Source organism: Podarcis bocagei, assembly GCF_964188305.1.
Source record: "Podarcis bocagei genome assembly, chromosome: 10".
NCBI classification, from domain to species: Eukaryota; Metazoa; Chordata; class Lepidosauria; order Squamata; family Lacertidae; genus Podarcis; species Podarcis bocagei.
This window is the reverse complement of record NC_138135.1, coordinates 68851296-68874698: the sequence shown is the minus strand read 5'-3', so window position 1 is coordinate 68874698 and position 23403 is coordinate 68851296. Positions and strand designations below refer to the sequence as shown.

General features: G+C 44.4%; 1 protein-coding gene across 7 annotated transcripts in view; it reads left to right on the top strand.

Annotated features, from left to right (window-relative positions):
* Positions 1-23403, top strand: part of GRAMD4 (GRAM domain containing 4) — a 108410-nt gene that overhangs the window by 51190 nt on the left and 33817 nt on the right. For all 7 annotated transcript variants that reach the window (XM_081211632.1, XM_081211628.1, XM_081211629.1 and 4 more), the window contains one exon: positions 13476-13596. In XM_081211632.1, coding sequence (XP_081067758.1) covers positions 13476-13596 — 121 coding nt within the window. The remainder of the gene's footprint in view (positions 1-13475; positions 13597-23403) is intronic.

Below are 23403 nucleotides of genomic sequence, written 5' to 3'. Positions count from 1 at the left end.
GCTGCCTCGTGTTTTTTAAAAAAATGCCTATATTAAGGAACGTAAGGGATTATCTTCGACAGAAAAATGCTTTGTAGGATAATATAATCCAGCAAATTGGAAGTTTTTGTTTTGCATGTGTTTAAAGCTGTTGAGAAGTCTTGGAAATGTTTAGTAGAAAAGAATGTGTGAAGTGTTGTGTTGAGGGAGTCATGTGTGCTAATATTTTCCAGCCAGCATTAAAAACGAAAACAAAGAAAGCCTGTTAGTGTATTATTGGGGGGTGCAGGAGTTGGTTGGTCTGGTTTTTGAGTATTTTCATGATAAAGAGGAAGTAAACAGCAAGTTCGTAAGACATGACTTCAGTGTGTTACTTTGAAGAGTTATGAGCCTCTTTTCAAAATTGGAAACTTGTATTGCCACCTAAAAATGAGGTTGCATTTAGGGGGGAAATGCAGCTAAATGTGGAAGATGGAAAATGCATTTGTATCTATGCAAATTCACCCTTAGGGCTTTTTTCTCTGAATATTTTTTCTGTCTTCTTCTTCTTCTTCTTCTTCTTCTTCTTCTTCATCATCATCATCATCATCATCATCATCATCATCATCATCATCCTACGTTTTCCCCAGGTGGCTTATAGATAAAATACACAGATAAAATAGAAAACACTACACCCTATGCAATCCTCTTTTGCATCGCTTTGCCATTTTGGCTGCACAAGAATTCACTCTTGAGAACGAGTTTGCGGCGTATGATTTTGCCTCTGGTGCTAATAGAAAACTGGAAGCCTTTAATGTTCAGAGAGAAAGACTGGGAGCTTTGTAGATCAAAGGACATACCAGCAGTCCTGGAACAGGCCAAATTTAGTCACCTTGCAGAAACATTTCTTGCATTAGAGCTGGGATGGGGAATCTTTTTCTGTCCGAAGGCTGTGCTCTTCTCTGTGCAATCTTTCAAGGGCCGCATGACAGCGGTGGGTGGGGCCAGAGACAAAACTGGGCGGAGCAATGGATGTGAACGCTACCTTTGGTAGAATCGTAGCGTTGGACGGGGCCACGAGGGTAATCCAGCCCCCTTCATTCAGGGATCTTTTGCCCATCGTGAGTCTCGAACCCACAGCCCTGCAATTAAGAATCTCATGTTGTACCAACTGAGCTGTTTCTCACCTTTGTACAGTAAGGCTGGTTTCTGCAGACACTCACACTGTCTTGCCTCCCTCCAGACAAGTGAGAGGGACCACTGAAGTCCAAGGACAACATTGCAGTCAGGGGCAAGAGTCGGGACTGGTGAGGAGCGTGGTCTGGGGAGAGTTTTGGGGGCCAGATTTGCGGGGTCTGAAGGGCCGCATTGGGCCCTGGGCCTGAGGCTCCCCACCTATGTATTAAAGCGAGGGTCAGGAGCGTTCATTTCCCACTGGTTCCCAGAATTAAATCAGCATCATTTTCATTCTGCATGTGTTCCTTCTTTGAGCTGCACAGCCCATTAAGGATCCAAAACAGACATGCATTCTTCTTCTATTGTTCTCCTTCAGAGGCCATCTAGGACCGAATGGGGCTGGGCGATACCTGGTTTTCAGAATAATGATATATCACCAGCTAAGAATCATGGTATATCATGATGTCTGAAATGAGGATGGAGCTTTGTAGAGGCATCCACTGGCTTCACGGTTTCCCCCACTTCGTGATTTTTGCCTAGCGCACACCCGCTCACATCATGATTCACAATCTATTGCCAGGTCAAAAATGGTCAAACCGACCGGATCTAATGTATAGAATAAGAGAACAAGAAGAACATTCGTTTAGGGAAGATTGGAAAAATGTTTATATTGATTATATGTGGGGAAATTGTGTACCTTTGAAAACATTGGCAGCATTAAGATAAATTCAACAGTGTAAATAAGTTTTGATGGAAGTGACAATAGAATACTGAATGGTTTAGTTCACAGTCATACCTCATGTTGCGTTAGGTTCATGTTGCGCCTTTTTGGCTTGTGAACGCTGCAAACCTGGAAGTGTATACTTCCGGGTTTCGCCGCGTTCGCAGAAGTGTTCTCTGTGCTTTGTGCATGCGCAGAAGCGCTGCTCTAGTTGCGGACTTTTTGGGGTGCGAACGGCACACGGAACAGATCGTGTCCGCAACTAGAGGTACCACTGTATATGAAACATGCTGGGATTTATGCAATTCAAAATGAACCATGGAAAGCGAAGAAGTCATTGATATTTAAAGGTTGTCTAAATGAATATTCTAAATTGTAAAACTTTTTTTAAAATAAAAGTTAGAGAGAGAGAGAGTGTCAAACCGATATCACCATATATGGACTTCAAACTGGTTTTGGATGATATATTGCTATATTGCCCAGCCCTAGTACTGAAGATGCTGTGTTAGTGGTTGCAAAATTAGCACCACAAGGGGAAATGTGGAGAGTTGTTCCGATATCCTCTTCCTTTTACACCTTTCCCACCTTGAGTCAGAGTGGGCTGAGTGTTCTGCCCGCCTGCTTCAGCCGCAAAAGCAGACCGAAAGCTTTGCCATCAGCTCCACCCGGGTGCCAGACACCTGCAAGTCAAAACCTCTGTTGGGGGCTGCCTTGCAGAAATCCACTTGGTGGTTCTGCAAAAAGCATGCGCTTAGAACGGAAGCTCCATAAAACACGGGTCTCTTCTGATGCTGTTGTTTTAAGAGAAGCTAGCTGTATGCCTCCAACTAAGTCATTGTGAAGCAGAAAAAGCTCTCCTGATTCTGCCCTTAATAAACCATTTTTAAAAACCCAGGAATCTTGAAAGGAGACGTTTCACTGGGATGAATAATTGCAACTGTCAAGTGGTGTTGTTAGCAATGGTAAAATGTGAGTTAGGGCGCTCTGCACCCTTTCAAACAGCTCTCTGTTAAAATAAACAAAATCTCCTGTTGCATTGAGAAGAACAATGCAATTAGCTGCTTGTTGAAACATCCAGTGCAAAACACTCCCATGTGGATTTCTGAGCATCACAGGCATAACAGCCTGTCTTTATTTTGCACAGGAGAAAGGATGCAAAGCTAACAAGGCCTTGCTGTTGAGTTCACCTGCCACTTTTCCCAGTTACAGTGAGCTTTTCTGATGACTGAGCTATAAAAACTGGTCCCAGCCCCCTTGCAGAAGTCGTTTCTCGCGTACTCAAGCCTAGATTGATAATTTTTTCACTCCTCTTTGGGAACAGCACGTCTTGGTTTTTTCAGAGGTTAGCCAGTCACCGTGAACTCTGTTAAACCCTTAACAGATGAGGGATTTGTGTGACATCTCTAGTGTATAAAAGATGCCAGACTTGCTGAAGTTGCGGGATAGATCTGTCATCGTTCCTGTAATAGCCTGTGAGTAAAATAGTATCAGTGAAACACCTTGTGAGTAAAATAAAAAATAAATGTAATGCTTGGTGGTTTGTAAGCACCTATTGAATAGGTCCTATCAGCTCCATCCGAATTCTATCATGACACCTTATTTGTGACCTGACCAGTTTGGTTTTTATGACTGTGATCAGGAGGGGACCTGTAATCCTGTATAATTTTGCAAATTAATGGCAAAAGCCAATAAGCCTTCCTCAACATTTCTCAGTACTGGAGAGAATAAGGCAGCGCTTGCCTGTGTGTAGCTACTTCATATAAATGCGCGCAGTTTGGGAATGTGGTCTGTAATTCGCTGCATCGTTCACCAAGGGAACAGTGCTAAATTTGGGGAGCCAGTGTAATTTAAGGGCAGATGGCGCTCGTCAACCTGGGAAGGTAGCCCATCGAGCTGAAGAAAAGCTCTGCTCCTAAACCTCTGCTGCCTTGCAGGGCACCTTCAGGAGAAGAGGCGGCTAAGGAGGACACCAGGCATTCCCAACCTGCAGCCCTCCAGATGTTTTGGCCTACAACTCCCATGATCCCTAGCTAACAGGACCAGTGGGCAGGGATGATGGGAACTGTAGTCCAAAACATCTGGAGGGCCGAAGGTTGGGGATGCCTGGAGTAAACCCTACACAAATCCAGAGTGGAGTCCCTAAGTGTGAGGAGCAGTTGCGTAACAGCCCTCAGCAACTCAGCATTTTGGCTAATCTACTTTATTTACATATAAACACACATGGAGCACTGCAACATGGCTCCCTCTCTAGCATCAGGCAGCAAAGAGAAAAAAGAACAAAGGACAATCGTCCCACTTCACGGAACACAGTAACACAAACATCCTGTCTCCGTCGCATCCCACTCTGTGGAGTCAAAACATATATTGTCAAGGGATAGACAACAATCCCATGACTGCAGTCATGGAGCAGGAATTCTAACACTAAGATGGTTGGATGGTGCCCTGTATGGCTCCTTTGGCAACTCCTGCAACTAAGCTGGTGCCAAACGTATCACACTGCTATCCTTTGGACCCCATGAATAAGCTCAGTTTGTGTGCTTTATTTTACAGTTTGGCATTTCTTCTAAACTAGAGAGCTTGTTTCCATTGGCAGGGGAAAGAGCTAAACTCCACAGAGAACCTGTTGATCGTAAGTATCTTGCAGGCAGGAGGGGGTCAAATATCCACATATCTCTAGATATTAGATATTAGCTAATATCTAATGACATCCCCAGAGACAAGAAAAATGCATTCCTCTACGCAACAGCAGCAGCCAGGATATTGATTGCAAGGAATTGGAAGGGGGAGAAAATCCCATCAGTATTAGAATGGCAAAATAAACTCTGTGAGTTTGTAGAAATGGCAAAATTGACGGCAATTATTAGAGGCCACTCAAATCAGAGAATAATTAAAGAGTGGAATGGAGTGAAGGAATACATAAAAAATATGGTTCCGGAATCAAAGTATGAATAAATAATGTGCAAAACGTGCAGGGCTAAGTAAGAAAATAACAACAGAATTAATTGAACGGGTATTAAATTATAACAACACAACAAGATGGAAGAAGTAAAAAATTGAGATCATACATGGGTGAAGGGGAGTGGGGGTATATGGGAATTATAATATCATTTATAATATAAATTTTCTAATCGTGTTGTATTTATATACAGCAAAGGGAAGTTTAGAGTAATTAGGTATGTTTTAATTCAGGCAATTTATGTAATAGGTTTATGTTAGAAAACAAATATGGATTCTGAATTTGATGTTTGTAATTCTCTTTGGTTTTGGAATAATAAAGAAATTTTTTGGGGAAAAATACATCCACATATCTCAGCACCTCGCATTTTCTTAAGTGTTTGAGCCTTCCCGTGAAAGAGGAAAATTGGCAATTCGACTTGCCCTTTGTCCCTGCCCCCAAAGTCCACGTGATAAATGCAAGATTGCCACCCAGGCAGCCCTCCCGTAGCTACAAAACCCAGTTCAAACTCCATTTCAGGTCTTGGCTTTCAGGAGACTGTGGTTAACGTTGGCACTGATGAGTTGGCAACTGCGGTCGAGGGAGGAGAATGGCAGTTAGCGGGGAGTCTGCCCATATAAACATTTTAGTGCTTTTCCACCTGTCCGTTTGCAGGCGAGCGGAATGACATGGGAAAGGCTCTGCGTCGGGAACCTTGGATCATTTTCATTTGCCATGACGCTGCTGTTTTTTGTGTGTGGTGGTCGTAATCCGTGTTATTCCTGGAGTGTGAAGAGGCAGCCTGCCAAAAAAGGCCACCGCTTTAAGTGGGGTTGCCATTTGCGTATGTTATAAGTGCAGCAGCTGGGACAGGTTGTGAAGAAATTTGTACTCTGACCTTCGGTGTGAAGATTGTAGGAAAAGGGACATGGGTGTCTCCCGAGAGCTATGGGAAAGGCCACATCTTTCTGTGTCATTTAGGAGAGTCTGATCTGTTAGGGGGTCTTCGGTTAGCTCTGATTTGATCTTCTTGGGGAAATGCCGCAGTGCTGAAAGTGCAGTTCTCATCAGCATCTTTTGAGAGGACATTCTCAGTGGCTGCACTTTCATTGAGTTTCCTGCCTAAGAAGGCCTGCTAAGCAATCTCTAGCATTAGTGGTTTTTTTAGATCTCTAACTAAATTGTAAATACAGTGGTACCTCTGGTTATATATGCTTCAGGTTGCATACGCTTCAAGTTACAGACTCCGCTAACCCAGAAATAGTACCACGGGTTAAGAACTTTGCTTCAGGATGAGAACAGAAATTGCCCGGTGGCGCAGCAGCAGCGGGAGACCCAGCTAAAGTGGTACCTCAGGTTAAGATCAGTTTCAGGTTAAGAATGGGCCTCCAGAATGAATTAAGTTTTTAACCCGAGGTACCACTGTAATATCAATAATATTACCAAAACGTTACCTTTTTATTACTAAAAACGCAGCCATGTTAATATTAGTAAAACACTTTTTCTTTATGCATGTATGCTGATTTTTACTGTAGGTTTTGTGTGTGTGTGTGTGTGTGTGTGTGGATAGATAGATAGATAGATAGATAGATAGATAGATAGATAGATAGTAAAGGACCCCTGACAGTTAAATCCAGTCGCAAACGACTTTGGGGTTGCGGCGCTCATCTCGCTTTATTGGCCGAGGAAGCCGACGTTTGTCCGCAGACAGTTTTTCCAGGTCATGTGGCCAGCATAACTAAGCTGCTTCTGGCGAAACCAGAGCAGCGCACAGAAACGCCGTTTACCTTCCCGCCGGAGCAGTACCTATTTATCTACTTGCACTTTGACATGCTTTCAAACTGCTAGGTTGGCAGGAGCTGGGACCGAGCAACAGGAGCTCACCCCGTCGTGGGGATTCGAACCGCTGACCTTCCGATTGGCAAGCCCAAGGCTCAATGGTTTAGACCACAGCGCCACCCGCGTCTCTCTCTCTCTCTCTCTCTCTCACACACACACACACACAGTGGTACCTCGGGTTACAAATAGTTTGGGTTACAGGCTCCGCCAACCTGGAAGTAGTACCTTGGGTTAAGAACTTTACCTCAGGATGAGAACAGAAATTGCGCAACGGCGGCAGCGGGAGGCCCCATTAGTGAAAGTGCGCCTCAGGTTAAGAACGGTTTCAGGTTAAGATACACACACACACACACACACACACACACACACACACACTATGTGAACTGCCACAAGGTCTCCTTTTAAGCCAAAAGGAGGGTATGTATCATCCTACAAATGAATAAATAACACAACCTTCATAAATTTTCCACCCTCCTTCAGCATACAAATCTGATCTCCCCACCGCAACCCTTGGTAAGCACATTTTTTCAGTCCTGTCCAATTACATTTTATTTGTTCAAAGCTCCCTTTGTTTCAGCTGACTCCTGGATGGCTTTGCTAAGATCTACTGTGCTGCTCTCCAATGGGTTGGTTAAACAGGCTAAGAGTCTCGAACAGACCAATCATAATGATACAAGGCTGTGCTGACCTACATTAACTTTTTTGGCTCCCTAATGCTTGGCACCTCGCCATACGGAGTCCTGTTAAAATCCCAGAGGATGCCTTGCTCTTTGCTTCATGGGAATTTTCACTTGAGGGCCGTAGAAAAGTTGGTGGTTCATTTAATGCATCAGGACACAAACGGTCAGGGGTACCTATATTTAAAGTAGATGGATAACTGAGCAAATTAAGTTAATTTGGATATGCAGAGACATTAAAAATAAATTTAAGAAACCGCAGAAAGAGGGGAAAGGGACCAAGTTTTGAAATGTTAAAATGATTGTAAAATTATTGAAATGTATAAAATTGAGAATCATAAATAAAATTATTATTTCTTAATCTCCTTTTCATGGTCATGCTAGATGAGGGGAGAAGGACAGGCTCGGTTTTTGCTTTGGTGCTAAATTATGGTTTGGCGGTGCATATACGAGAAATCATCTTATGTCCATTTGCTAATTCTGAATGTAAATGGCATTATCAAAAGTAGCAAATGCTTCTTTGATTACAGGTGAAGGCTCTGCCCACAAGTCGGACGGTGTGTGAGGTTTGATCAGTCTGTACCAATTATACAATACTCTTGATGCAAAATACTATTTTGGAAAGAGCCTCTAAAGAGATTTGCCATAATTAACACGGGCTTAGTAAAGCTATTTCTGTCTTGTGTTTACACAGGGAAATAGTAGCATTGATCCGCGCAGCCAGCTGACGGCATTAAAATTGCCAGTGGCCTCATTATTTAACTTGGCCTCTGCAAGCATAGCATACCGGCAGTTCTGCTTTGGTGACTCTCAATTTAAGCTTATGGGTTTGACTCTCAATTAGTTTCAGCTAATTATCCTGTCATCTTTCATTCTGGTCAGAACATTGCACAGGTATGAAGTGCCTGCTCCAGCTTGTGTAGGACGCAATGTACAGCTGTTTCATTGGTAGTTGTTGTTCAGTCGTTTAGTCGTGCCCGACTCTTTGTGACCCCATGGACACCAGGCACCCCATGGACTCCATGCACACCAGGCACTCCTGTCTTCCACTGCCTCCCGCAGTTTGGTCAAACTCATGCTGGTAGCTTCGAGAACAGTGTCCAACCATCTCGTCTTCTGCCGTCCCCTTCTCCTTGTGCCCTCCATCTTTCCCAACATCAGGGTCTTTCCCAGGGAGTCTTCTCTTCTCTTGAGGTGGCCAAAGTATTAGAGCCTCAGCTTCAGGATCTGTCCTTCCAGTGAGCACTAAGGGCTGATTTCCTTCAGAATGAATCATAGAATCATAGAGTTGGAAGAGACCACAAGGGCCATCGAGTCCAACCCCCTGCCAAGCAGGAAACGCCATCAGAGCACTCCTGACATATGGATGTCAAGCCTCTGCTTAAAGACCTCCAAAGAAGGAGACTCCACCACACTCCTTGGCAGCAAATTCCACTGTCGAACAGCTCTTACTGTCAGGAAGTTCTTCCTAATGTTTAGGTGGAATCTTCTTTCTACTGGATAGGTTTGAATGGATAAGCTCTGCTACATCAGGCCAATTGCCCAACGGTCCATCATTCTGTTCCCTGTGAAGGGCAATGAGATGCTTACTGACAGCTCACAAATAAAGCATGGTGATAATGGTCCTGTTTGTCTCCAATGTCTGGTCTTCCAGGGAGGCCTCCCGGAACCAACTTAGTCAGGAATAAAGGAAGCCGTAGTCCAACAACATCTGGAAGGCATCTGGTTCAAGAACGTTGATTTGCACAGTTCTGTGTTAATGTTGCTTGGGTGGGAAACAGATCATGCAAAGTGCTTCTGGTTGTCTTCTCTATCTGAAATGTAATACACTTCAGTACAGTGGTACCTCGCTTCTCAAATGCTTTGGTATTTGAACAACTTGGAACCCAAACACTGCAAACCTGGAATTAAGTGTTCTGGTTTGCGAACTTTTTTCAGAAGCCAAACGTGCTCCGTTTTGAGTGTTACGCTTCCGTTTTGAGCCTGTCTTTTTTCGCTATTTATTTTGCATTTTTGTGGCTTTTTGTGGAACCCAGTTCAGCTACTGATTGATTGATTGTGTGGCTTCAGTACATTGTTTATTGCTTTCATTTTATGGATCAGTGGTCTCGTTACATAGTACAATTCATGTTAAATTGCTGTTTTAGGGGTTGTTTTTAAAAGCCTAGATTAATCCATTTTGCATTACTTTCTGTGGGAAAGCGCGCCTTGGTTTTGGAACGCTTTGGCTTTGGAATGGACTTCTGGAACGGATTAGGTTTGAGAACCAAGGTACCATTGTACTAGTGTAAAAAGGTCAGAAAATTAAAGGAAGGGTGGGGCTTTTTACTGTTTCCTAAACACCTCTGACCTCACATATTGCAAGAAGGGGAAGGTGCAACTTTGGAGGAGTTGAAACACTGATTTTTACTCATCACAGATACATTAAGAGCAAGAGACAAGTGTTTCCACTCTTCCCATCACAACCATGTGGGTGCCTCATTCTGAAATGTTGCCTTAAGTGTTTCAGAAAGAGCTCTGTATGTGTGCAACTGCTATGCCCCTGCTATGGTTTAAGGAAGAGCGAGCACGTGAAATTCTGTGGGCGACCAAGGGGGTTGCTATTATTTTCAGTTTCATGCATCACCCCAGATCCATCGGGGCAGAAAGTGGTGACCTGTTTGGAGAGAAGAGATTGTGGACACCCCTTGACATTTAGACTAATGGGGTATATAAGACTATTATATTTAAGTATCACAAATCTGCATGTTAGATGTCACACAAACCTGGCTTCCGTGTATGATCTTCTGAAATTCAGGAGCAACGATGCAACATTTAAAGTAAAATATGGTACCAATGCAAGAAGCACCAGGGTAAAAACCATATTTGTAGGATATGTTCCAGTGTTATAAAGTACCTGCAACTAGAATGGTGGAGGAAAAGCTATCAAAGGTGTGGAAAATCTCCAGTTATCAGAAACCCAACAAGAATCCTATCCTGATGTGAAGCTTGAAGAAGTTCAAGTATTCAGTAGTGTCAGGGAACTGCCATCGGAGCCAGAGGGAGAGGGAGGGCTCCAGAGGAATTCCGGAGAGCGTCCCAGGAGGGAGAGAAGCAGCACATCTTCTGGGGAAGGAAATCAGCGTAGCACCAGTGGAGAAGGGGGGCAGATGGGGGAATCGGCGAGGTGGCTCCAAGACTCCTCGCCGGGGACCAGTGGGGAGAGCTCGGGTCCTCCGATGCCCACACCCTCCCTGCGCAGAAGGCTTCCGCGCAGGGAAAGTAGGCGGAGACTAGGCGTCAAAGAGCTTCTTTGCTGGAAGACGTTCAAGAAACGCCCACTGACGGATTCTGCCAGCGATTGAGACAGCCACGGGCGAGTGGCTGTCCAGACAGAAAGGGTTCACTCAGGCAACCCAGCCAGGTGTGGCGCCGTTTTACGCACGAGCAACCCCTAGAACCATTACAAGTAGAATACAGTGGTACCTCGGGTTACATACGCTTCAGGTTACAGACGCTTCAGGTTACAGACGCTTCAGATTACAGACTCCCCTAACCCAGAAATATTGCCTCAGGTTAAGAACTTTGCTTCAGGATGAGAACAGAAATCACGCGGCGGCACTGCAGCAGCAGGAGGCCCCGTTAGCTAAAGTGGTACCTCAGCTTAAGAACAGTTTCAGGTTAAGAACAGACCTCCAGAACGAATTAAGTTCTTAACCCGAGGTACCACTGTACCTCCTTTCCAGATCTCGCTGAAGAATTGAGATATAATCACCTGAGACCTTTATTCGGGTGTTTCCTTCACAAACAGTCGGGAGGGTGGCAACAAGAGAGTGGGACTTTTCTGCGATGCCTTCTAGAATTTTCTCCCCAGGGAGACTCACCTGGCACCTTCCTTACATATCTTTAGGCGCCAGGCAAAAACATCCCTCTTCTCCCAGTCCTTTGGTTAATTAAACAGTCTTTCAAACTGGGTATGTGTGTGTGTATTGTTTTGGTTTCTTACTACGTTACACATTTTTGTGTTTTTATATTGTAAACCACCCTGTGGTTCTCAGATGAAGGGAAGTCTAGAAATTTAATAAATAAAGTAATTATAATAAATAAAAAGGTACACAGTATACGGTAGCATAAAAATCACCTGATGTTGCATCTTCCCTCTGGTGTTTTTTGTGGGGTTTTTTAAGAGCTTCCTCCACAGAACAATGAGGAAAGCTTTTGAGGCCAGCATTGCATCTGAATAATTACCTTAAAACCAGAGTGTACAAACCCTTGGATGACTCAAAGTTATCCTCCATTCTCCCCCCCCCCCGCCCGCTGTTTCATTTCCCACCCACCTGCATTAGTTTGAGTGACTGTGCAAACAATTCTTAAAAGGTCATTAAAAATAAAATGAAGGCAAATGTACAAAAGAAGCCTTTCATAAACCTAGCATGAGCACTGCACTATGTTAATCCGGCGGGCTAGACCTTTAAAAGCAATAATAGCTTGCATTATTAGTAAGCCAGTATTGTCAGAAGCACTTTCCTTCCTAGAAAAAAGCAAAAAACAAAAAAAATCCTGTGCGTACGGCTTTAGAATGGCAAAGGCATTTAATGTAGAATGAGCTTTGCATTACCAATCGTATTCTTCACTGGATGCATGCAAGCTATCTATGAGATGTGAAGGAATATTCGCTTCACAAGTATGACCCATATAATACTACAGCGGTACCTTGGTTCTCAAACGTTTTTTGATATAATTTTTATTATTTTCATTAATAAAACATATAACAACATTACAATAATCAATCAAATGCATTTGCATGAGCTCGTGGCTTCCCTCCCTCCCTTGAACTGGTTTTCTGTTTCCTCATAAGTTATGCACGCCTTTCTAATGTCAGTTTCTGTCCTTTAATACAAATCGAGTCCTTCTGTTGTTAATGGTCAATAATTACCCTATGTTGCAGGGATTATGTCAGTCCTGCTAGTATCTTCAAGTTTTTACAATAATCTCTTAAATACTCAATAAATTTACTCTAATCTCTCTGGAATTTCTGATCGCCTTGGTTCCGAATCCTCACAGTCATTTTGGCCAATTCTGCACATTCCATCATCATCATCTGCCACTCCTCAATCGTTGGTAATTCTTGTAATTTCCATCTTTGTGCTAAACCTTGTTTCTCAAATTTAATCCATTCCGGAAATCCGAATTTTACTATGTAACCAGCCCATTGATCCATATAATGAAAGCAATAATCAATGTACTGTACTATAAAATAAATAGGACAGTATTGTAGATGATAAAAATTAAAATTATTACTATTTCTTACCTGCACTGGTGATCCATCATTGTTTGGATGTGGGCCTTTTATTCATTTCCGCAGTCACACCATCAATCAGTAGCTGAATTGGGTTCCACACAGTCACAAAAACACATGAATCGAAAAAGCCTCAAAAACGCAGAATAAAGAGTAAAAACAAAAGCGCCAAACTTAATCTGTTCTGGAAGTCCGTTCGACTTCAAAAATGTTCGAAAACCAAGGTTCAGCTTCTGATGGGTGCAGGCGTCTGGGAAACAATAGCCAACAGCCGCATCAGACGTTTGGCTTCCAAGAAACATTCAAAAACCGGAACACTTATGGGTTTTTGGCGTTTGGGAACCAAGGCGTTTGAGAACCAAGGTACCACTGTATTTGCCACTGTCCAAGCCTATTCCTCTTCCAGAGTACACCTGGGGAACATGAACAACCCATTCAGCCTTTTAAGTTCCTAGGTCTGGTGCTTGATTTTAGTCTGGCTATCAAGGACGCGGGTGGCGCTGTGGATTAAACCACAGAGCCTAGGGCTTGCTGGTCAGAAGGTCGGCGGTTCGAATCCCCGCGACGGGGTGAGCTCCCATTGCTCGGTCCCTGCTCCTGCCAACCCAGCAGTTTGAAAGCACGTCAAAGTGCAAGTAGATAAATAGGTACCACTCCGGCGGGAAGGTAAATGGCATTTCCGTGCGCTGCTCTGGTTCGCCAGAAGCGGCTTAGTCATGCTGGCCACATGACCCGGAAGCTGTACACCGGCTCCCTTGGCCAGTAAAGCGAGATGAGCGCCGCAACCCCAGAGTCGGTCACGACTGGACCTAATGGTCAGGGGTCCCTTTACCTTTACCTTTTTATCAAGGACAACCCCCTTATTTTATCTTTCCTCCCTTTTTTTAACAGAGGAGGAGCTCAGGAAGTTGCGAGAAGAAACGAATGCTGAAACATTGAAACAAGAGCTGGAAAAAGAACGTCTACGAAGGATAGAACTGGAGCAAAAAGTCAATGAAATACTTAAAACCAGGTAAGGCAAACCTGCAAGGTGCAGTACAGCTGTGTGTGTGCGCGTTGTGGGTTTTTGTTTGTTTTTAAGAGACCAGGCTGTTCTCTAGGTCATTTCGCCCTGGGAATGATGAATAATAAAACCTGAAATTTCTTCATTTTGGTACTCGGTGATTTTGAAGTAGTGACATTTCTAGAATCCATACAAGGCTGTATAGAAAGTCCAATCTCTGTATAGAAATTCAATATCTTTCGTTTTAAAAAAACATTTTCATGGTCATACTCAGCAGCTGAGATGCATTGTGTCATTTGTTTCCTGGTTGGGTCTCAAAGCGCTGTCCTCCTCTCCCATCTAAGTGGCATTTTTGCCCTTATTAGCGACATGTGGGTGACTTCGGACATCGTAGTGTCAGAAGCCACAAAAACAGTTAACCAGACTGAATCCATCCTCATTGAAAGCCTGCTAACCATTAATTAAGCAGCGACAATTGGCCTCAAATCTATTATTTGGTGGGAAGATCCTTTCTTCACAGAGAGGTGAAGTCTATGGTGTTTTTGGGTGGTTTCATGTTTCCTCTGTAGGAAAAGCAGAGACTAATGAATTGGTCTGCCTGTGAGACAACTTACATATTAAGCATCGCTGAATCATATATTATGTGACAAGGAGAACAGGTTGCCCCAGTGGAAAGTAATTCTTTTCTCTGCGTTTTTCAAGAGCTCCTATCACGCCCATGTAAAGAAGACATACTAAACAAGCCCAATAGCATCAGTTTCATAGATTTATCTATAAGGATGCTCAGGGATTGTCTAGCGCTGGGTATAGCATCTGCTACAAGAGGCACGTTGCCAACGAAACAAATGTCTAAATGATTTGAAATGGTCTGATCAGCCATTTGTCTGATGCAAATTGCATTCTGTCACTTCTGCGGTTTACAAGTTGTGAGCTAGTTTTATCGCATAACCAAACTGTAATTACCGCTAGCAGTGTGTTCCTTGCAAACGGGAGCTACCGTACTTTCCCGTCTATAAGACGACCCCATGTATAGGACGACCCCTGTTTCTGGGGACTCAAATTTAAGAAAATGGGGAGAGATGGCACAGAGTTGGAAAGGATTACCCAGAGTTGTTTAGCTATTTTGGGGGGGGATTGCCCAAAATCGCTCACCTGGTAAAGGTAAAGGGACCCCTGACCATTAGGTCCAGTCGTGACCGACTCTGGGGTTGCGGCGCTCATCTCGCTTTATTGGCCGAGGGAGCCGGCGTACAGCTTCCGGGTCATGTGGCCAGCATGACTAAGCCGCTTCTGGCGAACCAGAGCAGCACATGGAAACACCATTTACCTTCCCGCCGGAGCGGTGCCTATTTATCTATTTGCACTTTGACGTGCTTTCGAACTGCTAGGTTTGCAGGAGCAGGGATGGAACAATGGGAGCTCACCCCGTCGCGGGGATTTGAACCGTCGACCTTCTGATTGGCAAGTCCTAGGCTCTGTGGTTTAGATCCAACTCCTGTCTGTCCCATTGCCGGCAGAAGCTGCAGATCGCCCGCCCAACTGCTGGAGCACCAGCCAGTCAACACCACCCATTGAAGCAGCAACCAACAGCATGCACAATAGCTGCTGACAGCCTCGGCAGCAACCAATCAAACGTCCACCCTATGCACTACCCATGTACAGTGGTGCCTCGCAAGACGAAAAGAATCCGTTCTGTGATTCTCTTCGTCTAGCGGTTTTTTTGTCTTTCGAAGCAAGCCCATTGACGGATTAGTGGATTAGCGCTTTTAGCGGCTTATCGGCTTATCGGATCAGCTGATAAGCGTCTTAGCGGCTTAGAAAAAGGGGGGGAGGGGAAAAAACCCGCAGGAACTCGCAAGACATTTTCGTCTTGCGAAGCAAGCCCATAGGAGATTCGTTTTGCGAAGCAGCTCCAAAACGGAAAACTCTTTCGTCTAGCGAGTTTTCCGTCTTGTGAGGCATTCGTCTTTCGGGGCACCACTGTATAAGATGACCCCAACTCTTTAGCATAATTTTTACAGAAGAAAGCATAGTCTTATACACAGAAAAGTACTGCATTTCCTCTGTAGCAGGCAAGGGGAATCTTTGACCCTACAGTTGCTGAATTTCGACACCCTCAAGGCCCAGCAAGCATGGCCAATGGTTAGGGATAAGAGACTTGTAGTTATCCATATCCAGGGGTGGGAGAGGTCCCCCAGACCTGCTCTGTAGCCTCTGTTTTCTGGATTGATTATTTTGCTGCCATGTATAAGCATTCTCCTTTGCTTTTATTTAAGATGGTTTGCAACCTTTTATGCATTTCTGTATTACCTGCACTTGACCACAGAACAGTTTTGGAGTAGGTTACAATTAAAACTTTTTAGTAATGGTCTTATTATTTTGAAAAACAAGCCAGGCAAGTTGCAATACCAAGCAACTATAAACATCAGTACTGGCATTGGATTCCACTCAAAACCTGGGTGAATAACCAGGTCTCCTGCTGGCTTCTAAAACTTACTTAAAAGGGTAGGCGCCAGCTATATGATGGAAGGAAGTTCCAAATTGGGGGTGCCACCACTGAGAAGGCTGTCACTAACATGCCTCTGCTGAAGATAGTGCAGTGGTACCTTGGGTTAAGAATTTAATTCGTTCTGGAGGTCCGTTCTTAACCTGAAACTGTTTTTAACCTGAGGTACTACTTTAGCTAATGGGGCCTCCTGCTGCTGCCGCATGATTTCTGTCCTCATCCTGAAGCAAAGTTCTTAACCCGAGGTACGATTTTACTTGCTTTGGAAAGGCAACGTAGACATTTTACAAATGAGCTAGTGGTTGCGTTCCTGATTCCTTTCCCTTATATATCATGATATAATCCGGAGGAGTGCTGTTAGTTGCCCCTTGTGTTACAATGGTACCTTGGGTTACAAACACCTTGGGTTACAAACAACTTGGGTTACAAACACTCCGGGTTACAGACTCCGCTAACCTGGAAGCAGTACCTCGGGATAAGAACTTTACCTCAGGATGAGAACAGAAATCGCACAGCGGCGGCAGTGGGAGGCCCCATTCGCTAAAGTGGTGCTTTAGGTTAAGAACGGTTTCAGGTTAAGAACGGACCTCTGGAACGAATTAAGTTCGTAACCAGAGGTATCACTGTATAGGGACCCAACTTGGAAAGCAACCATTTAGTTTCACCAAAACTGTCCTGTGTAACCCTGTTCCAGCAGGGATTCAGGAGGGGTTTTTTTTTTTGCTTTCAGTTGTCTCTTGAAGTCCACGCCAACAAGCTTTTGCAGCTGTTTAATTAGCCAGTCACTTTTAATTATTATTTGCATAGTTTTTAGTGCTTTGTTGTAGACCGGCCTGATATTTTATGATGTGGCAGTCTAGAAATGTGTGTGAGAGAAAGAGAGAGAATATCAGGGCAGGGTGAGGTTTGTAAGTGATTCTGCCGCAGACTGCTTGCCCTGCACCTTCCAAGTCCGAGTGAGAAAGCACTTGCCTCCCATAATAATAATAATATAATAATAATTTATTATTTATACCCTGCCCATCTGGCTGGGTTTCCCCAGCCACACTGGACGGCTCCCAACAGATTAAAAACAGAATAAAACATCAAACATTAAAAGCTTCCCTAAACAGGGCTGCATTCAGATGTCTTCTAAAAGTCAGATAGTTGTTTATTTCCTTGACATCTGATGGGAGGGCATTCCACAGGGCAGGTGCCACTACCGAGAAGACCCTCTGCCTGGTTCCCTGTAACCTCACGTCTCGCAGTGAGGGAACCACCAGAAGGGCCTCGGAGCTGGACCTCAGTATGCGGGCTGAACGATGGGAGTGGAGACGCTCCTTCAGGTATACTGGGCCGAGACTGTTTAGAGCTTTAAAAGTCAGCAGCAGAACTTTGTATTGTTCTAGGAAACGTACTGGGAGCCAACGTATGTCTTTCGGGACTGGTGTTATGTGGTCTTGGCGGCCACTCCCGGTCGCCAGTCTAGCTGCCGCATTCTAGATTAGTTGTATTTTCCAGGTCACCTTCAAAGGTAGCCCCATGGAGAGCGCATTGCTGTAGTCCAAGCAGGAGATAACCAGAGCACGCACCACTCTGGCGAGACAGTCTGTGGGCAGATAGGGTCTCAGCCTGTGTACCAGATGGAGCTGCTAGACAGCCGCCCTGGACACAGAACTGACCTGCTCCTCCATGGACAGCTGTGAGTCCAAAATGACTCCCAGGCTGCGCACCTGGTCCTTCAGGGGCACAGTTACCCCATTCAGGACCAGGGAGTTCTCTACACCTGCCTGCCCCCTGGTTGTACTTGACTGCTCCAGTGGATTACATCCCACAGTTTTTGCATCCTGCTTGCCTTTCTTCCTGCCTGATACTCCTCACTAACAGCTTCAGATCACTCTGGTCCAGCCCAGCTGGACTTGCAGCGACCCACAGCTGTCCATTCATCCAAGGCCTTCCCCATATATGTGCCTTCGCTCGAGCCTCGGCCAAATTCGGCACACAGCCCTGTTTTTATAGTGCTGTTTTACTGGCTATGCGTTGTACTTTCGCTTTAAAGATGTTTGCTGTTTTTATGCCGTGCGCTGAGCAGATATTCTTTAAAATATTAAGTGACCCGAGCATCCTTTTAGAAAGATCAATAAAATATCTCCCCAATGTTAATATGCTTTCCACTTGCTTGACCACTGCTAAGTGTTCTTCTATACTCCAGCTGAAAAGCCTGGTTTCTGGAATGCAGTAGTTAAAGGAGGGGTTGGGTTGATGGCAGCCACCAGTGTGGAGCTGTGGTTAGCATTTGGGGCAATTGTAGTTGAGACGCAGGTGGCGCTGTGATCTAAATCACTGAGCCTTGGGCTTGCCGATCAGAAGGTTGGCAGTTCGAATCCCCGCGACGGGGTGAGCTCCCATTGCTCGGTCCCAGCTCCTGCCAACCTAGCAGTTCGAAAGCACATCAAAGTGCGAGTAGATCAATAGGTCTACTTCCAGCGGGAAGGTAAACGGTGTTTCCGTGCGCTCTGGTTTTGCCAGAAGCGACTTAGTCATGCTGGCCACATGACCCGGAAAAACTGTCTGTGGACAAACGGCTCCCTTGGCCAGTAAAGCGAGATGAGCGCCGCAACCCCAGACTTGTTCGTGACTGGACTTAACTGTCAGGGGTCCTTTACCTTTACTTTTTGTATATGCAATTTATATTCTTGTTTTGGTTCTTGTGAGTTTAGGAACAGTGCCATTTACTGGCTAGCGGGATAAGCACATGAAGCATCCATTTTTATTTTTATTTCGCTTTTTCAGCAAATTGCTTTCTTGCTTTTATGTTGTCTTTTGTCCATATGCAAGTTTAGCTGAACAGGAGAATTTAAATTCAACATTATTATTTTTTTAAAGCAATTTGCAGCACTAATCAGCAGGACCCTTGGCTGGCTGATTTTCTCTCTCTCATTTATTTATAGCCTGGCAGGCCATTAAACACTGATGTTGCATGTAGAACGGCTACTGTTGAGAATTAATTCATCCTGAGAATTAATTTGTCCTGTAATGAGATATTTTTAACATCCCATTAGCTTCCTAACCTACATGGGCATGTAGATTAGGGGAAGATAAGGCACTAAATTTGCGTACTTTTTTGGGGGGGGTATAATAGGTCTTTTTTGTGTAATCCCCATATTTCCTAGGCAAGTTATTAATTTGTAAACAAATGCTGGTTCAGTTATTTTTGCGGACTGTTTACGTAATACCTAGTGCAAGGCAATCTGCAAGGCTAAAAATATGAGAATAGTTTCCCATATGGGGGACCGCAGACCAATTATGGCCCATGAGCTCCTTTTTAGGTGGTCTGCCAAAAGGTTAGCAGAGAGTTTTGAACCCCCGCCCCCCAATAAACCCCATAAAATTATGATGTTTTCACCAGAGCTGGATTCTCAAACTGGCTAACAAAGCCCTGACCTAAGGCTGGGCGATACCTGGTTTTAACATTGTGATATATCGCCAACTAAACATCACGATATACTGATATATCCCAATTTCTGAAATAAGGATGGAACTATGGAGAGACATTGGCTGCCTTCACGGTTTCCCCCACATCGTGATTTTTGCATAGTGCACACATACCCCCACACCATGATTCGCGATATATTGCCAGTTCAAAAATTATGAATCTGATATCACGATATGGACTTCTAACCTGTTTTGGATGATATATGAATATATCGCCCAGCCCTAACTAAAAACCATGCTTTTCATAATGCAACACTGGTGCAGCCTGCTATTTCTGCTCTAAAACTTTACCGGTTAAAGGTCCTTTTGCAGAACCTAGCAGATGCTAAAGCTGACAAGCATTTGACCCAACTTCAGAGCTTTGCTTTCAAAATCCAGGCAAAATCAGCTCCTCTATGTATAGCACACAAATGTGTTTAGCACAAACCGTTTGGGAGTGGTTTCTCTGATTACTCATGTCTGTCAGAGTTTATTTCTGCACCTATTTAAATGCTGAAATCTCCTTGAAACCAGTGCTGTTTTTCTAGAAAATGATGTGCTTGTTCTGTTATAAAGGCAATGGCAAAGTTCGCAGGCTATGAAGGACTTGCTCACAAATTTATTGACAGCAGCACAAATTATTATAGCTAGGAAGTGCAAGGGGCAAGCAGAATAGAAAATGGAAGAATGGCATAAAGAGGTGTGGGATACAGCTATTTATGATAAATTAACACGTGCCATTAAGATAAGACGGGGAATATGCAGGAGAAATGATTTTGAGGGGATATCGAGGGTGTTTGTAGAATTTGTCCCGTTAAAACAGAAAGGGTTCAAACCATCGCAGGAGGTGTTGAAATTTTGGGAGGTTGGATAGTTACAATGGTGGTGGGATGCACATTTTTATTCTTATTTATTTATGATTATTACTTTATTATGGCACCGACCTGAGAGGTGCCGGACACTGAGTTCAGGGGAGTTCTGGTTGAAAAGAAAGCCCTGCTTGAATCTGTAAGTGCCCTCAAATACACAAACTTAAAAATATAAAGTGGTATAGGTAAAGGTAAAGGGACCCCTGACCATTAGGTCCAGTCGTGGCCGACTCTGGTGTTGCGGCGCTCATCTCGTTTTATTGGCTGAGGGAGCCGGTGTACAGCTTCTGGGTCATGTGACCAGCATGACTAAGCCGCTTCTGGCGAACCAGAGCAGCGTACGGAAACGCTGTTTACCTTCCCGCCGGAGCGGTACCTATTTATCTACTTGTACTTTGACGTGCTTACGAACTGCTAGGTTGGCAAGAGCAGGGACCGAGCAACGGGAGCTCACCCCGTCACGGGGATTCGAACCACCAACCTTCTGATCCGCAAGTCCTAGGCTCTGTGGTTTAACCCACAGCGCTGCCCGTCCCAAAGTGGTATAGAAATGAAATTAATAATAATAATAGTATTAATAAAAATAAAAACTTGGATATAAGGTGACCACTCTTTTTTTGTTTTTTGGTGTGGACAGAAATAGTGAATGTAAACCCACCAGTAGCTTATTGGCAGAATTTGCTGTCACTTACGGTAGAGATTTTACATTTTGCATGTCCTTGCTAGCTGAATTTTAGTTAACTTCATCTGATGAATCTAGGTCAGCCTTCCTTAGCTCCCCAGATGTTGTTGGGACTGCACATCCCATAATCTCTGACCCAGAGACCCATGCTGCCTGGGTCGGATGGGAGTTGGAGTCCAGCGGCATCCGAAGGATGTCAGGATGGGAAAGGCTAGCCTAGGGTTTTGAAAAGGTACAAAGGTTAGAAAGGACATTTTTAACAGAGCAGATTGTCACGCAGCCCCTGCTTGGGATCCTTGTTTGTGGTGCTCTTTGAAGGCTGCCTGCCCGCGTAAATAACAAGTGCATCTTGGGTCAAGTTTCCTTTTCAGCTGGTGCGTCAGGGGCGCCAGCTGTAAAAATAAGAAAGCTTGCTAATTCCTTGGCACTGCTCCTTGGGTGTTTCTGTGGGTTGGAGTTGAATGGAAGTCTGCAAACCTGCACTTTGCTGCTGCGTGAAATTACATGCCATTAGCCGCTCACGGCCGGCTCTGAGCGACGTTTCACGCTACTCTTAATTGCCGTGAGACTAAATACAAACGGGCTTGAGCTGGCGCTACCAGCGCATTTGATAGAAACATCGTTTTATCAATTAAGAAAATTAAGACGTTAGGCAGATGTGACGTCATGGGTTGGAGTCTTCCTGGTTTTAAAATGCAGGTCAACTAGGGGAAGTATGGAAGATTTGGTTGGGTTCAGTGTTGCCCTTAAGCCGTTTTGGCACCAGCTCTTATACAGTGGTACCTCAGGTTAAGTACTTAATTCGTTCCGGAGGTCCGTTCTTAACCTGAAACTGTTCTTAACCTGAAGCACCACTTTAGCTAATGGGGCCTCCTGCTGCTGCCGTGCCGCCGGAGCCCGATTTCTGTTCTTATCCTGAAGCAAAGTTCTTAACCTGAAGCACTATTTCTGGGTTAGCGGAATCTGTAACCTGAAGCGTATGTAACCTGAAGCGTATGTAACCTGAGGTACCACTGTATTCCTGCAGTAGGTCCCAGTTGAAACCATTACCTCCCTGAAGCTCAGCACTAGCACCCCACAGGGATATGTGTACCTGTACTCGTTGTATACATATGACTGTTTTTCATCTGATCCATCCACTGTAATTATTAAGTCTGCAGATGATACTACCATAATGGATCTAATTACAGGTGGAGATGAATCAGCGTACAGGGAGGAGGTTCAAAAAGTATCTACATGGTGCTTAGAGAATAACTTGCACCTAAATATTAGCAAGACAAAGGAGATGGTGTTGGACTTTTGGAGGAAGAGAGGGGAACTAGTTCCGTTGTATATCAGAGGGGGTTGTGTGGAGAGAGTCTCTTCCTTTAAATTCCTGGGAGTTTACCTTAGTGAAGACCTCACTTGGAAAAACAATATAACTCAGGTGGTTAGGAAGGCCCAACAGAGACTTCATTTTCTCAGGGTCTTGCGAAAGAACAATGTCAAACAACAATTGATGACCTCCTTCTACCGGTCCACAATAGAAAGTGTCCTCTCATGTTGTATCACACTGTGGTACGTTGGCTTGAAAGCCATGGACAGAAATTCTTTACAGAGGGTGGTGAACACAGCACATGATATCATGTCCCCTGAGGCCGCTAGATGACATCGCAAGGGATCGTTGCCTTAGGAGAGCGAGAAAAATTCTCAGGGACGATTCACACCCCGGCCAGCACCTCTTTAATCTTCTACCCTCAGGCAGGAGATATGTTCTATCCATGAGCTGTTAGGTTGCTGAATGGAAAATAATATAGTGCAACTGACTTTCGAGGTTGGTGTGTTGTGCAACAAGCACACAGAGTGCAATGAGATTGAGTGTTTGGTGGGGGGGAAGGCTCTGTTAATTTCATTGTACAAAGGTTGTACATTGACAATAAAGGTATATTATTATTATTATTATTATTATTATTATTATTATTATACTGCCCTGTACCCGCAGATCTCAGGGCAGTTACAACATAAAATCACAATCTAAAAACACAAAATGCATAATAAAAACAAAAGTAACCCAATAGCCCCCTCCCCAACACATTCTAAAAGGGCACTGGATGTCTAATCAGCCAAAGGCCTGGTTAAAGAGGAATGTTTTTTGCCTGGTGCCTAAAAGTGTATAATGAAGGCTTCAGGCCAACAATTGGGCTCTCCAGGAAGAATTGGGGAGTGGGATGCAGAACTACCCACTGCCTCCCCCTCTTTCAAACTTTCTTCATGGTTTAGCCCCACCACTTTGCCCCAGTGTGCCTGCGTGGTGTAGTGGTTAAGAG